General features: G+C 52.9%; 2 protein-coding genes across 11 annotated transcripts in view; both read left to right on the top strand.

Moving 5' to 3' along the window:
* Positions 1–13,386, top strand: part of RHEBL1 (RHEB like 1) — a 19,596-nt gene extending 6,210 nt beyond the window's left edge. For 2 of the 3 annotated variants that reach the window (XM_017545747.2, XM_017545746.2), the window contains exon 7: positions 13,362–13,386. In XM_017545747.2, the coding sequence (XP_017401236.1) occupies positions 13,362–13,386 (25 nt within the window). The remainder of the gene's footprint in view (positions 1–13,361) is intronic. The other variant, XR_005202963.1, reaches the window with a different exon arrangement.
* Positions 4,338–13,986, top strand: part of KMT2D (lysine methyltransferase 2D) — a 42,875-nt gene continuing 33,226 nt past the window's right edge. For all 8 annotated transcript variants that reach the window (XM_017545716.2, XM_037744672.1, XM_017545717.2 and 5 more), the window contains exons 1-11: positions 4,338–5,546; positions 9,863–9,948; positions 10,199–10,325; positions 10,477–10,700; positions 10,812–10,921; positions 11,111–11,273; positions 11,610–11,775; positions 11,930–12,044; positions 12,159–12,316; positions 12,523–12,668; positions 12,807–13,981. In XM_017545716.2, coding sequence (XP_017401205.2) covers positions 9,900–9,948; positions 10,199–10,325; positions 10,477–10,700; positions 10,812–10,921; positions 11,111–11,273; positions 11,610–11,775; positions 11,930–12,044; positions 12,159–12,316; positions 12,523–12,668; positions 12,807–13,981 — 2,433 coding nt within the window. In that variant the 5' untranslated portion in view covers positions 4,338–5,546; positions 9,863–9,899. The remainder of the gene's footprint in view (positions 5,547–9,862; positions 9,949–10,198; positions 10,326–10,476; positions 10,701–10,811; positions 10,922–11,110; positions 11,274–11,609; positions 11,776–11,929; positions 12,045–12,158; positions 12,317–12,522; positions 12,669–12,806; positions 13,982–13,986) is intronic.

The following is a 13,986-nucleotide window of genomic DNA, read 5'->3' as shown; positions in this document are numbered from 1 at the left end:
GCCTCCTGGGTTCAGGCAATTCTCCTGCCTCAGCCTCCTGAGTAGCTGGGATTACAGGCACGTGCCACCATGCCCAGCTAATTTTTTGTATTTTTAGTAGAGACGGGGTTTCACCATGCTGACCAGGATGGTCTCGATCTCTTGACCTCGTGATCCACCCGCCTCAGCCTCCCAAAGTGCTGGGATTACAGGCTTGAGCCACCGTGCCCGGCTAATTTTTGTATTTTTTAGTAGAGATGGGGTTTCACCATGTTGGCTAGGATTGTCTCGAACTCCTGACCTGAAGTGATCCATCCACTTTGGCCTTCCAAAGTGCTGGGATTACAGGCGTGAGCCACCACGCCCCGCCTTATTGTTGACTTCTGTGTATCTAGGTAGAGCTCAGAGCCAATATCTCCTTTTCCAAGGAGTGATGGCTGTGGTATTTGGTGGGGAATGTTTCTTCCTACCTTGTTCCTATTCCGTATTCCTCACTTATTAAGGACCTTTATCCTAAGAATTACTACTTGCCTTTCCCACTTTTCTATTCCACTGGGTTCCTCATATACTGAGTCCCTATTGGCTGCCACTCCCATCCAAGTTTGTAACCTTTCAAGATCCCCTTAACTATAGAAACAACACCCTCTAGTGGCCAGCCACAACATGCTGACCTAGCTGTCTTCCTGGGGCCTTGGCATTTACTTGCAGGATGGGGTTTGGGGAGGAAGGAAGCCCCCCATTCCTAATGATGTAAGAATTGAGAAGGAGCGTTGAGGCAGAGACTAAAGTGTTGTGATTTGACTTCCCGGGAGTGTTGAGTAAAGTAAGAAATATTGCCGGCTGGACACGGTGGCTCATGCCTGTAATTCCAGCACTTTGGTAGGGTGAGGTGGGCAGATCATGAGGACAGGAGACAGAGACCATCCTGGCTAACACGGTGAAACCCAGTCTGTACTAAAAATACAAAAAAAAAGTTAGCTGGGCATGGTGACACGCGACTACCTACTCAGGAGGCAGAGGTTCCAGTGAGCTGAGATCGAGCCACTGCACTCTAGCCTGGGCAACAGAGCGAGAATCTGTCTCAAAATAAATAAATAAATAAAAGAAAAGAAATAATGCCTCTGGTGCATATTAGTCCCCCTGTGCTCCATGTCCCCATGCCTTTCATTGAAATGGCCGTTCTTTGCTCTTTTCTTTACTTTCTTTCTTTTTTAGAGACGGGGTTTCACTGTATTGACCAGGATGGTCTCGGTTTCTTGACCTCATGATCCACCCTCCTCACCTTCCCAAAGTGCTGGGATTACAGGCGTGAGCCACCGTGCCTGACCTCTTTGCTTTTTTCATACCTTTAATCTTATGCTACTTTTCACACCTTTGGTGTTGTGCTACTGTTTTTTAGGTGTCAAAGGCTATTGCTTCTGCTTTTATGGACCTACTGCCTCAGTAGGATTGGTATTTCAGCTAGGAAAGTTTGGTCCTGTTTGCCTCCACTTTTCTTGATCCCCACCCTTCTACCAGCCTGAATGGCTAACTAGTCTAATACCTCCTCCAAGGACATATAAGGGTTATTTGAATGGTAGGTACAGGGAAGGTACAGACCTCTTCCGACAACTGGGGGAGGCGAGGTACCCTGTCAGTGTACTTACCTGGGAAGGATGAACAAAACCTAGGTGTGATTTTTAGCTGTGACTTTGTCAATGCCTGGCTCCAGGCTTACAGCTGGGGATATGGCTTGTCATGCTGATTTTCAAAAGTTGTTTTTGCTTTTCTGATTCAGAATCTAAAAAGAAATAAGGGCTGCGAGAAGAAACATACTCCAAACAACAATCTCACTGGCTTAGGAGGTTCTTCTGGGAGGTCACCACCCTCTCCTTCTATTAAAATTAAGTCCTTTTGCACATCTGACTTGGGATACTCATTACAGGGGCCTACCTTCCTGCTGCCATTTTCAAGAGGTCTAGGGTAGACTTACCTAAAGTTTTCTAGAAATTTATCAATAAGTAATCTCAAGGCCTGGGGTCAGTAGTGATAGCAGTTAACAGCTCCTCAATTTAGCTGTGTGGCCTTGGCCAGTCACTTAACCTCTTAGAGCCTCCATTTCCCATTTATGAAGTGGGGCTAAGTGTGCTTTACAGAGTTGAGGTGAAAATGAAATGAAGTAATATATGTAAAGCTTACTACAATTCTTCACACATAATAAGTCCTTAAGAAATAGTGGGTGGTGGCTGGGTGCAGTGGCTCATGCCTGTAATCCCAGCACTTTGGGAGACCTTGGGTGGATGACCCAAGGTCAGGAGTTCGAGATCAGCCTGGCCAACGTGGTGAAACCCCATCTCTACTAAAAATACAAAATTAGCCAGGCATGGTAGCATGTGCCTGTAATCCCAGCTACTCGGGAGGCTAAGGCAGCAGAATTGCTTGAACCTGGGAGGCAGAGGTTGCAGTGAGCCAAGATTGTGCTATTTCACTCCAGCCTGGGGGACAACAAAGAGTGAAATTCCATCTCAAAAAAAAAAAAAAAAAAAAAAGAAATAGTGGGTGGCTATCTGTGTTATTACTGGAGGTCTGGAGGTCTTTCTGGTAAGGGTCTGCCTCTCCCTGCCTCTGGGTGTAAAGCTGGGAGAGGCCTTCCATTTTCCAACTTCTGTCTGTTGGTTAACTTATTCTATTGTAACCAAAACAGGTATGGGGTCACTGCTGAAGTCTTTTTGCTCAAATAGGCATGAATGGTCAGTGCAGAAAACATGATGGGCATGTGTGGCTTGAAGAAGACAAACCTGGTCCTGATCCCTACTATGAGTCTAGTCAGTAGGGATTAAGGTCTTCTGCACTGTTGAATATAAAAGCATCAAGTCACATATGGCTATTTAATTTCATTCAAATAAAAAGTTAATTTTCTGACTGGGCGCAGTGGCTTACGCCTTTAATCCTAGCACTTTGGGAGGTCAAGGCAGGTGGATCACCTGAGATCTGGAGTTTGAGACCAGCCTGTCCAACATGGTGAAACCCCATCTCTACTAAAAATACAAAAAATTAGCTGGGCATAGTGGTGGATACCTGTAATCCCAGCTACTTGTGAGGCTGAGGCAGGAGAATTGCTTAAACCCAGGGGCCAGAGGTTGCAGTGAGCTGAGATGGCGCCATTGCACTCTAGCCTGGGCAACAAGAGCAAAACTCCGTCTCAAAAAACAACAAAAAATACAAAGTTCCCTACTTGTACCACCTGCATTTCAAAGTGCTCCAGAGCTACATGTGGCTAATGGCTACCATATTAGATAGTGTAGATTTAGTCAATTTCCATCACTGTAGAAAAGTTCTGTTGGACAGGATTGTAAACCCTTTCCCCACAAAGATGGCCTTTGGTCGAATCTGCTTGCCTCTTTCTCCACATCTTCTTTTAAAACATGTATTATTATTATTTGTAATCCCAGGAAAAACATGGCCTTTGGTTTGAATAATGGCTCAACTTCTCACTAGATGTAGTTCTGTGGGCAATCTTACCTATTGTAGCCCTAATCTTCATCTGTAATATGGAGATAATTCCATGTAACTCATACTGAAGATGAGGAATAACTAAGAATATATAAAGTATCTGGACATAGTTAATTTGTCTCCTTTTGTCCACCCCATGTGTGCAGTTGATGCCCAAGAGGCATTCCAATCTTTTCTCATCCAGACTTATGGGGGGGGGCGGGCTGCCTGCAGAGTATATTTTGGGATCTTGTCCAGAACAGCATTCTGGCCAGGTAGCGGCGAGGCTGGCTACCTCAGCTTACTAAAAAAGGGACATGGGTCATGAAGATCTGGAAGGACTGGAGGTGGGGGTGGGGGCACCCTGAAAAGGGAGGCTCTACATTTATGTTTCGATGGGGAGGTGTGTGTGGTGATTGTGTGGGTACCGACAGTCCTTCCTCACACGGGGGGCTAGAGTCAGAAGGAATGACTAGGGACTCATCCGGTTTTCTTCGGGCCCCCAAACGTGGCAAGAACCCACCCTCTGCAGCGCCAGGCGCCGTGCCTCACTTTCTCCATTTGCGGACTCCAGTTCCCAGGATGCTGAGCAGCAGCCAATCTCCTGGCCCTTCTTCCATCCCCCTCCCGGGAAAGATTGCCCCTGGCCAAAGCAAGAGGGCAGTTGGAGTTTCAGGGACCAATGACTGCAAGGGTATGGAATTAGAAAGCGGCCGAAGTCCTAGTTTCATCGCCCGGGCGGTAAATGAGGCGGCCCCAGGGCCGGGGCAGAGGGGAGGGGGGCTTCGTTCCCACGTGTCTGCCCGGCTGCCGGCCCGGCGCGGTCGGGGTTAACCCGGAGCGGAAGGATCCCGCAGCGTGTGCGTAGAACTGCAGAGTCACAGCCTTTCCTCCGAGAGGGCGGGATCCCTCCGCTGCTCCGCTCCAACACAAAATAGAGCCGTCTCTTCTCCTTTCTCCCCGTCTCGAGTGGGGTGCCCCGGGCAAAAGGCCCCCCCGGATCTCGCGCCGGAGGCTTCACGAATCTCCACGACCGCTGCCCAGCTTTCGGGCCAGGAAATAGCCCTTTCGCAGGAACCACCCTACCGGCCGAACAGGAGGCGGAGGGGGGGAGGCGGAGCGGCGCCGCGCTGCACTACTTTCCTCTCCGGTTGCAAATGGCTGCCTCGTTCCCCACTTTCCGCTCAGTTTCCTGACCCCCCGGTGCCGGGAGCCGGGGTTGGGCCATGCACCTCTAAGCCCCCCGCGATCACAGCCAGCCGGGGGTCGAGGGGGTGCCACCGACCAGAGCCGGCCAGGCCGGGGGCGGGGCAGCTCCCGAGGCCAGAGGGGAAGGGAGGCGAGCGCAGGGCCTGGAGCGGCCGGAGGGGAGCAGGCAGAGGGTTCCCACCGCCCGCCCCTTCCTCTTCCTCGCCCACCTAGCCTCCTCCCTTCCCCGGGGGGAGCAGAAGGTGGGGGGCTCGAAGCGGCCGAGGGTGAGCGCTCGGGGTCGAGAAGCCCGGCGCTGGGTGTGTGTCAGGTTCAGCCCCGCGGCCCCGCCGGCCCCGCGTCGCCGTAGCTCGCGCGGCCCCGGGGCGCCGGCCGGGGCGGGGAGAGGGGCTCGGTGCTCCTGCGAGGGTCTCACGTTCCATCCGGGCCAGGCGCGGGGCGGCGCGGCATTCCTTCCGGGCTGCTGGGGAGGCGCCTCGACGTTCCATCTGGAGAGCCTCGACGTTCCCCCCGAGCCCGGCGCGGGCGGCCGGGGCGCTGGCCGGGCCCTAGGACTGAGAGGCCGCCCGGCGACGCGGATGCGGAGCCTGCTCGCCCAAGATCAAAGCCACCGGTGCTCTCTTTGTGTCCGCTCGGGATTCGCCGCCCTGGGGCTGTCCATGGAAACCTAAACTGCTGGAAGCTGAGGCAGAGAACCCCCTCTTTGGCTTCTTGCTGTTTTTTGTGGGGGGAGGGTGGCCACTCCGACCTGGATTTACCGTTCTTGGCCCCCCTAAGCCCCCCCGTGCGGGGGGCGGCTGTGATCGCTCTGGCGGTTGGAGGTCGGGGAGCGGCCCGGGCTCTGGCCATGTTCTCGGATGAGGATTTCTGGATCGCCCTGTGAAGAGGTGAGTGAAGTCCGCCCGGCCAGGGCCCAGAAAGGGTTGGACTGGGGGCATAGCCAGATGGACTATCTTAGCCGGAGCTGGCCTTTAGGTTGGAGAAGGGGGTGCCAGAGCTGGGGAGGGTTTCTTTGGCAGGGTCTGTCAAGGGAACCTGAGCTAGTCACCAGGGCAGAACTGAGGCCTGGTGTCTTGGGGTGTGCCTCTTTAAAGACTGGGGGTTCGGGGAACCACGGGAGTTTGGGAACCTGGCCAGATAGCCTCTCCTCCTGTTTATTTTCGTGTTGGGGGAACTCAACTAAACTAGAACCCAGGCCCTGATGCCAGCACCAATCCCAGGCTGCTGCTTCTCCCCCCTGGGTTCCTTGTGGGCCTTGGGACAGAGCAACTTGGGATGGTGGGGGAGGGTGCCGCTGCCAGGTCAGACTTATGCCAGTTGGACTTTAAGGTTGTTACTACCGAGTTGGGCACGCAAAACAGCCCCTGGAAAACTCAAGGAACCCTAGATCCTTCACCAGGCCTTCTTTCACTAGGCAAAGGGAGGGTGTGTGGAAACTGACTAGTTGTGATGAAGGGGGTGGCTGGGGCAAGAAGGAGGCGGGGCTGGGGCCAGCTCTGGACCTGCTGTTCAACTTTAAACTACCCCTGCCTGGCAAAGTGACCCCGGTGAGGCCTAGTGCTGTCTTAGCCTGCTTTGCCTCCCCTCCTCTTGGGATGGATCTAATCTCCAGAGGATTATAGAGGAGGCCGTTGAGATTTTCTCCCTGCGAATGTAGGCTGCAAAAAATGGCTTTTGTCTCTTGCTTTCTCCCGGCCTGATATGGGGAGCTGGCTGCCCATGAGTCCCTGGCCAGTCCTGCAAGCCCCTCCCAGACTTCTCCAACCCTTTTTTGACTGGGGATTGTTAACTGGCTCTCTGATCCTGTACCAACTGTGCAGAATGGGGTGGCCCATATCTTTCTGGGGGAGAAATGGCTTGATCAGAGCTCTTTTCTCCTGGAAACCAGTGATTCCACCCCTGGCAGAAGGTATTGAGGAGAAAGGGTGCCTGCAGCTTGAGCCCCAAGCCTCTGGGCCTTGCTTGGGCTTGGGACTGCCCTCCTCACACCTGTCATGCTGCCTAGCAGGGATTTGGCTGGTGCCTTTTGCTCCCTCACTCTGCCCCCTCCAACATACATATACTAGATTTGAGTCTGGTATTGGAAAGGAGAAAATAGAGGTTTTGCGTTTTAAAGAGCTTTGAAAGGTGAGAGGTAGCACAGGTGTGGTATAGTGAGGTGAGCTGTCAAGCCTGCTTTCCGTTCCTGCAGTCTATGGAGAGTCCCTCCTGTTTGTCCCCAAACAAGTTCTTTATATAAACTGTACCTTGTTCAGGATGAGCCAGGGACACAGTTCAGAGGGTCTGCATGGCCAGTGTTCCGTTTGGATCCATCTCAGAGGGCTGACCCAAAATGGGGGTGGGAAGAGGTGTGGTTTGAGTCTCAGGCTGGGAACCAGGAAGTCTTGAGTCCTACTGAAGAGCTGTTCATTGAAGGGCCTGCTTCAGCCTTACACCTCTCCAAGCCTCCATTTCCCCCTTGTCTGGGAAAATGGAGTGAAAGCTGTTGGTCTGGGAGGGAGGCGAGAAGGAGAATGGGTTGAGATAAATCCTTGTCCTCCTCTTTGCTGTTTTGGGCCTCTTAGGTATAGGACTGAGGGGTGCCAGCACAGTTTTACTCCCTAGCTCTGTACTTGCTGTCTGGGATCTTTAGTTCTATAGAGGAAGCCTGGCCAGACACTAGCCAAGTTTAGATCCAGGAAAAAAAATCCTTGGTGTGAATGTGTGTCTTTTTACTGGCTGTGAATGATGGGACTGGGGAACCTGGGGTCTTGGGATAACTTGGAATTGGGATCCTGGACTGCAGGGATGGGGAAACAGGGACTGAGGGCTCAGGCTTTTTGGAGATGCCCCCTATTTTTGGTCCACTTGTATGACATTCTGTTTGCTTCTTAATCTTTCATCTTCCATGGCCCTGTGAATGGGGATCTGGCTTTGGAGGATGTTAGTACTGTCTCTCAAGGCCAGATGAAGGTGGTTTCTGTACCTTCTTGAGCAGTACCAGCCTTACCAGCCTGAGAGGGCTGCGCTCGGGGGAGGGCTGAGGAATTTGTCCCTCTGGCCTTGTGTGAGGCACCCCTCCTCCTACCCACTGTATTATCATTGTTGCCTTTTAGTTCTTGCTGTTTGTGACTCTTTTGGCTTCAACTTTGAGAGCAGAGTGGGCAGAGGATCTTTGGGGGCATGTAGTGGTAAGATATAGTAAGATGCAAACAATTAGAAAACTTTAAGGGGGCCGGGCGCGGTGGCTCACTCCTGTAATCCTAGCACTTTGGGAGGCCGAGGTGGGTGGATCACCTGAGGTCAGGAGTTCAAGACCAGCCTGGCCACCATGGTGAAACCCCCATCTTTATTTAAAAAAAAAAAGAAAGAAAGAAAAAGAAAACTTTAAGGGCTCCTTGGACCTTCTGGGTGTGGTTAGGCCTTGAATGACTGAATGGAAGAGGAGCATGGCTGCTGCCGTCACCTCCACCTTCCACTTCCCACGGGTAGCTTCTAAGGACTCCTTGAAGTTCTGGAGCAGCTTTTCTGTGAGCTGGCCAGATGACCCACCCTGCTTTCCTTTCAGGTGTGGTTGTGTGGCAGGTTTGGGAAAGAGAGATGACTTGGGAATGGGGATAATGTGTATCAGGTGATGAGTTACTTTCTCCAGTATGTTCTGAAAGTGTTAGGGGAAAAAGTAATTTTCTTTCCTATGACATGTCTCCATAGGGTCATAGTCAATATCTGGAAATAAAGGGTGAGTTCTGGGCAGGAGGAGTGATATTGTGGAATTAGGGAATTGATTTACTCATTTGGGGCACCTTTGAGGGTTCCCTCTGTCTCATTTGCCCCAGTCATTCATCCCTAAGTGGCTGGCTGGGGTATTTGCCTTCTATCTTGGGAGGAGGGGGTTGTCCTTGCAAAGGTTGGTGTGGTCACTACGGTTAATCGAGAAGAATGGAAAAGGCGAGAGATGAATTTCTCAAACTTTGATTGTTTAGAGTTGCTGTTTTAAGGATTTCCCCCACGTCATCACTACTTTATCTAGGAACACTGTATATTTTCTCTGATTAAGAGAAAGGGTCTACACTTCCCACTACAAGCTGCTGGCACCTATCCCTTTCCTATTCCTCATGTCTGTAATTCTTTTTCTCCTGCTGTGCTTAATTCCCTCTGAAATCTAGGAAAATAATGCCCAAAGGTATAAGTCTCAACTTTTTTAGGTATAACTATAGTTTCATTTGGCTTTGATACAAGCACGAATTTCTTAGAAGGGACAAGGGACCGTTATTCCCCACCCCCATGTATGTGTGTGGAAACCCTGCTTAAGGGAAGAGGAAGGAAGCTACTCTGCTCTGCTGTGCTATGTCCTGCCCTGTTTAGAACTCCTCTGAGTGGCTCTATGCTTCCTGAGACTACAACTCCCAGCATGCTTAGCTTCAGGCCTGGCTACACATGCTCAGTATCTCTCAAGGTCCACTTCTGTTAACTACTAGAGATATCTGAAGAGGAAGGGCAGTTGATGTCGCTAAGGGCAACGACCTGAGACCTTCAGGCTGGGTGAGACCCTGAGCTCAGTTAGGGCAGGGTCCAGGCATTGGTCTGAGCTGCATTTGGGTTGGAAGTGGGTGGAAATTAGGGAGTTTCTTGTGATGGTGATGTCCTCGTAGAAACAAGTGGTGGTGGGGGAGATCCATCCATAGCTAGGCTTTAGTTCCAATAGTGTGTTCCATCTCTTGCAGTGCCTCAGACTGTGCCTCTGGGAGAAGGATTTTGGCTGGACTCAGGCTTCCTGGGTCATGACTGCCCCTGGGTTGGCACTGACTGGTCTCTGGAATGATAGCTTACTTGAGACCTGAGGAAAAGGTGTGGGGATAGGGCTCACCAGAAGCCAAAAACCCAGAAGCAAGGCAAAGAGCAGTATTAGGTATAAATGGATTTGCTTCTAGTTGGATGCTATGGCCCCAGGAACTCTTACAGAGGAGGCTGGAAGTGGGAAAGTCAAATGGACCCCCTGACAATCTCTCCAGAGTGTGAAAAGAGGGTATGTGTTTATCTTGGGAGGAAGTAGGCAGTGGGGGGACAGGTTAGGGAGAATGACTTTCCTTGTCAGTATTGGAGTTTTTAGTATGGCTTTGCTCTGATGTCTGGAGGGTCTGGATGCCTTCTTCCTGGGATTCTGGGAAAAGTGCTTCTTGGGAAGACTTACTAGGCATATAGATCTCTCTCTTGGCACCAACAGGTCTCCCCGAGAGGGCCCTGCCCAGTCGGAGAGAGGGATGGACAGCCAGAAGCTGCCTGGTGAGGATAAAGATTCAGAACCGGCAGGTGAGTAGGACAGATTCTGTGTTTGCTTTTAGATTTCATGGGCAACCTTACAATTCTGGTCCTGGCACAAGGATGTGAGCTAAGTCTATGCAGTAGATAAATAATGAAACAACTTTGTTCTTTGGGACAACAGTTGAAATACCATCACTTTGAGCCACTGAGGGTTTTGGATAATCTCATGCTTCTGGTGAGTGGACTTCGTATTAAATAGGGATGATGGCTGACACATGCTGTTTGTCTGTTTATTCAGCTGATGAACCTGCAGCTTCTGAGGACCCAGGTGCCACTGAGTCAGACCTGCCTAACCCACATGTGGGGGAGGTCTCTGTCCCTAGTTCTGGGAGTCCCAGGCTTCAGGACACTCCTCAGGACTGCAGGTAACTTGTTTGAGGGCACATGAAGATTTGATTTGAGAGTCTAGGGCTTTCAAGAAGAGGATTTAGGAAAATGAGTGTTGGGGAAGCATGGGCATGCCAAATCATAGGGTTGCAGGGGCCTGGCGTGGTACTGATGCTTATGTGTCCACAGTGGGGGTCCAGTGCGGCGTTGTGCTCTCTGTAACTGCGGGGAGCCCAGTCTGCACGGGCAGCGGGAGCTACAGCGCTTTGAGTTGCCATTTGATTGGCCCCGGTGTCCAGTGGTGTCCCCTGGGGGGAGCCCAGGGCCCAATGAGGCAGTGCTGCCCAGTGAGGACCTATCACAGATTGGTTTCCCTGAGGGCCTTACACCTGCCCACCTAGGAGAACCTGGAGGTGAGTGAGGGGAATGGGGCAGGAAATGGGATAAGGGCTGGGTAGTCCTGAGCCAGCCAGCCTCTTTTTGTTAACTCTTTCCTTCCTGTTTACCTCTTCCCACCTGTAAAGGGTCCTGCTGGGCTCACCATTGGTGTGCTGCGTGGTCGGCAGGCGTATGGGGGCAGGAGGGCCCACAACTATGTGGTGTGGACAAGGCCATCTTCTCAGGGATCTCACAGGTGGGGCTGGGGCCAGAGGATTGCATAGGTGAAGGGCAGGGCTGCTCTTGCAGAGGATGGACAGGGCTGGTGGGCTTCTGTGAGTCAGGGTGGAATGAGAAGGACCATGGGTATACTGGGGCAGAACTAGTGCCTGAACTGTTTCTCTGGAGAGAGCTGGCTGACGCTGAGCCTTCTTCACCCTGGCAGCGCTGCTCCCACTGCACCAGGCTCGGTGCCTCCATCCCTTGCCGCTCACCTGGATGTCCACGGCTTTACCACTTCCCCTGTGCAACTGCCAGCGGTTCCTTCCTATCCATGAAAACACTGCAGCTGCTATGCCCAGAGCACAGTGAGGGGGCTGCACATCTGGGTGAGAAGTCCTGACCTTTGGACATAGCGCCAATGAGAGACCAAGTGTGCCTTGGATTTTTGTACTCTGCAGAGCACTGATCAAAGCATAGAATTATATACTGTTAGTCTGCCCCATTAAAATAGTTGTGAACTTTGTGAGCACCAGAGTTTTGCCTGTCTCATTTTCCACTGTGTTTCCAGTGCCTAGAACAGTAGCTGGCAGGCGTTGGGCAGGCACTCAGTAACTTTGTTATTTGTTCATTCTGTGCCCGTGGAGTGCCTGTTGTGTGTACAGCACTGTGCTGAGGCTTTCAGGGAATCCATAGCTAACCTGTGCTGTCTCTATCCCCTGCAGAGGAGGCTCGCTGTGCAGTGTGTGAGGGGCCAGGGGAGTTGTGTGACCTGTTCTTCTGTACCAGCTGTGGGCATCACTATCATGGGGCCTGCCTGGACACTGCTCTGACTGCCCGCAAACGTGCTGGCTGGCAGTGCCCTGAATGCAAAGTGTGCCAAGCCTGCAGGTAGGAATGGAAGGGCAGGAGGGAAGTCTTAGGCACATCACAGGTTAGGGTTGAAAATGAGGGCAGTTGGAGAAGGCCTCTTAACATGAAAACAACAAAAAAGAAAGGAAACGAAGGCAGAGAGGACATTGTCACATTCCCTGTGCCCCTGCAGGAAACCTGGGAATGACTCTAAGATGTTGGTTTGTGAGACGTGTGACAAAGGATACCATACCTTCTGCCTAAAACCACCCATGGAGGAACTGCCTGCTCACTCTTGGAAGTGTAAGGTGAGTGTACCCTGATTCTGCCTCCTACAGCATTCTCTGTCTTAACAAGGCCTGTACTTTCCTTCAGTCTTTGCTGTTTGACCAATGCACGTTTTGCCCACTTCCTTCCCCTAGGCATGCCGGGTGTGCCGGGCCTGTGGGGCAGGCTCGGCAGAACTGAATCCCAACTCGGAGTGGTTTGAGAACTACTCTCTCTGTCACCGCTGTCACAAAGCCCAGGGAGGTCAGCCTCTCAGCTCCGTTGCTGAGCAGCATACCCCTGTGTGTAGCAGGTAAGCAGTGTGGACTGGCTGAGATTGGGCTGGCAGATTGAAAGGACAGAGGTTGGCAGGGGCCATGTTAAATCAAGTGGACTTTTGAGAGGAGAGCTCCAAGGTGGGCAGTGCCATCCACAGCATTCTTGCCTCGCCCCAGTGTGCTCTGTAGGATTTGTTAGCTGGTGAGAGCCACAGTGCCTGCTCCCCTGTACCCTCTGCAGATTTTCACCCCCAGAGCCCGGCGATACCCCCACTGATGAGCCCGATGCTCTGTACGTTGCATGCCAAGGGCAGCCAAAGGGTGGGCACGTGACCTCTATGCAACCCAAGGAACCGGGGCCCCTGCAATGTGAAGCCAAACCACTAGGTGAGTAGGGTTTGAGGGTCCCTGAAATTCATCCCCTTTTATTCTGTGGCAAGAGACAGTTTCTGCGTTTCCCCAGACCCTGCACTTTCTGTGGAGTAGATCTGAGCTAGATAGGAGCACTGTGTGTTGTGTCTGCAGGGAGAGCAGGAGTCCAACTTGAGCACCAGTTGGAGGCCCCCCAAAATGAGGAGATGCCACTGCTGCCCCCACCTGAGGAGTCACCCCTGTCCCCACCACCTGAGGAATCACCCACGTCCCCACCGCCTGAGGCATCACGCCTGTCCCCACCACCTGAGGAATCACCCACGTCCCCGCTTCCTGAGGCATTGCACCTGTCCCGGCCGCCAGAGGAATCACCCCTCTCTCCGCCGCCTGAGGAGTCTCCTCTGTCTCCCCCACCTGAATCATCACCTTTTTCTCCGCTGGAGGAGTCGCCCTTCTGTCCACCGGAAGAGTCACCCCCATCTCCTGCACTCGAGACGCCCCTGTCCCCACCACCTGAAACATCACCCCTGTCCCCACCATTTGAGGAATCTCCTTTGTCCCCGCCACCTGAGGAATTGCCCACTTCCCCACCACCTGAAGCATCTCGCCTGTCTCCACCGCCTGAGGAGTCACCCATGTCCCCTCCACCTGAAGAGTCACCCATGTCTCCACCACCAGAGGCGTCTCGTCTGTTCCCACCATTTGAAGAGTCTCCTCTGTCTCCTCCACCTGAGGAGTCTCCCCTCTCCCCACCACCTGAGGCATCACGCCTATCCCCACCACCTGAGGACTCACCTATGTCCCCACCACCTGAAGAATCACCTATGTCCCCCCCACCTGAGGTATCATGCCTGTCTCCCCTGCCTGAGGTGTCACGCCTGTCTCCACCGCCTGAGGAATCTCCCTTGTCCCCACCGCCTGAGGAGTCTCCCATGTCCCCTCCACCTGAGGCTTCACGGCTTTCCCCACCACCTGAGGATTCCCCTACATCCCCACCACCTGAGGACTCACCTGCTTCCCCACCACCGGAGGACTCACTCATGTCCCTGCCGCTGGAGGAGTCACCCCTGTCGCCACTACCTGAGGAGCCGCATCTCTGTGCCCGGCCTGAGGAGCTGCAACTCTGCCCACCGTCTGAGGAGCCACACCTGTGCCCCCAGCCCGAGGAGCCCCATCTATCTCCACAGCCTGAGGAGCTGCACCTGTCCCCCCAGCCGGAGGAGCCACTGCTATCTTCGAAGGCTGAGGAGCCACACCTGTCCCCCCAGCCTGAGGAGCCACACCTATCCCCCCAGCCTGAGGAGCCGCACCTGTCCCCCCAGCCTGAGGAGCC

Source organism: Cebus imitator, unplaced genomic scaffold (genome assembly GCF_001604975.1).
Source record: "Cebus imitator isolate Cc_AM_T3 unplaced genomic scaffold, Cebus_imitator-1.0 Scaffold181, whole genome shotgun sequence".
NCBI lineage: Eukaryota > Metazoa > Chordata > Mammalia > Primates > Cebidae > Cebus > Cebus imitator.
The sequence above is the reverse complement of the archived record's forward strand: the minus strand, read 5'-3'. Positions and strand labels throughout refer to the sequence as shown.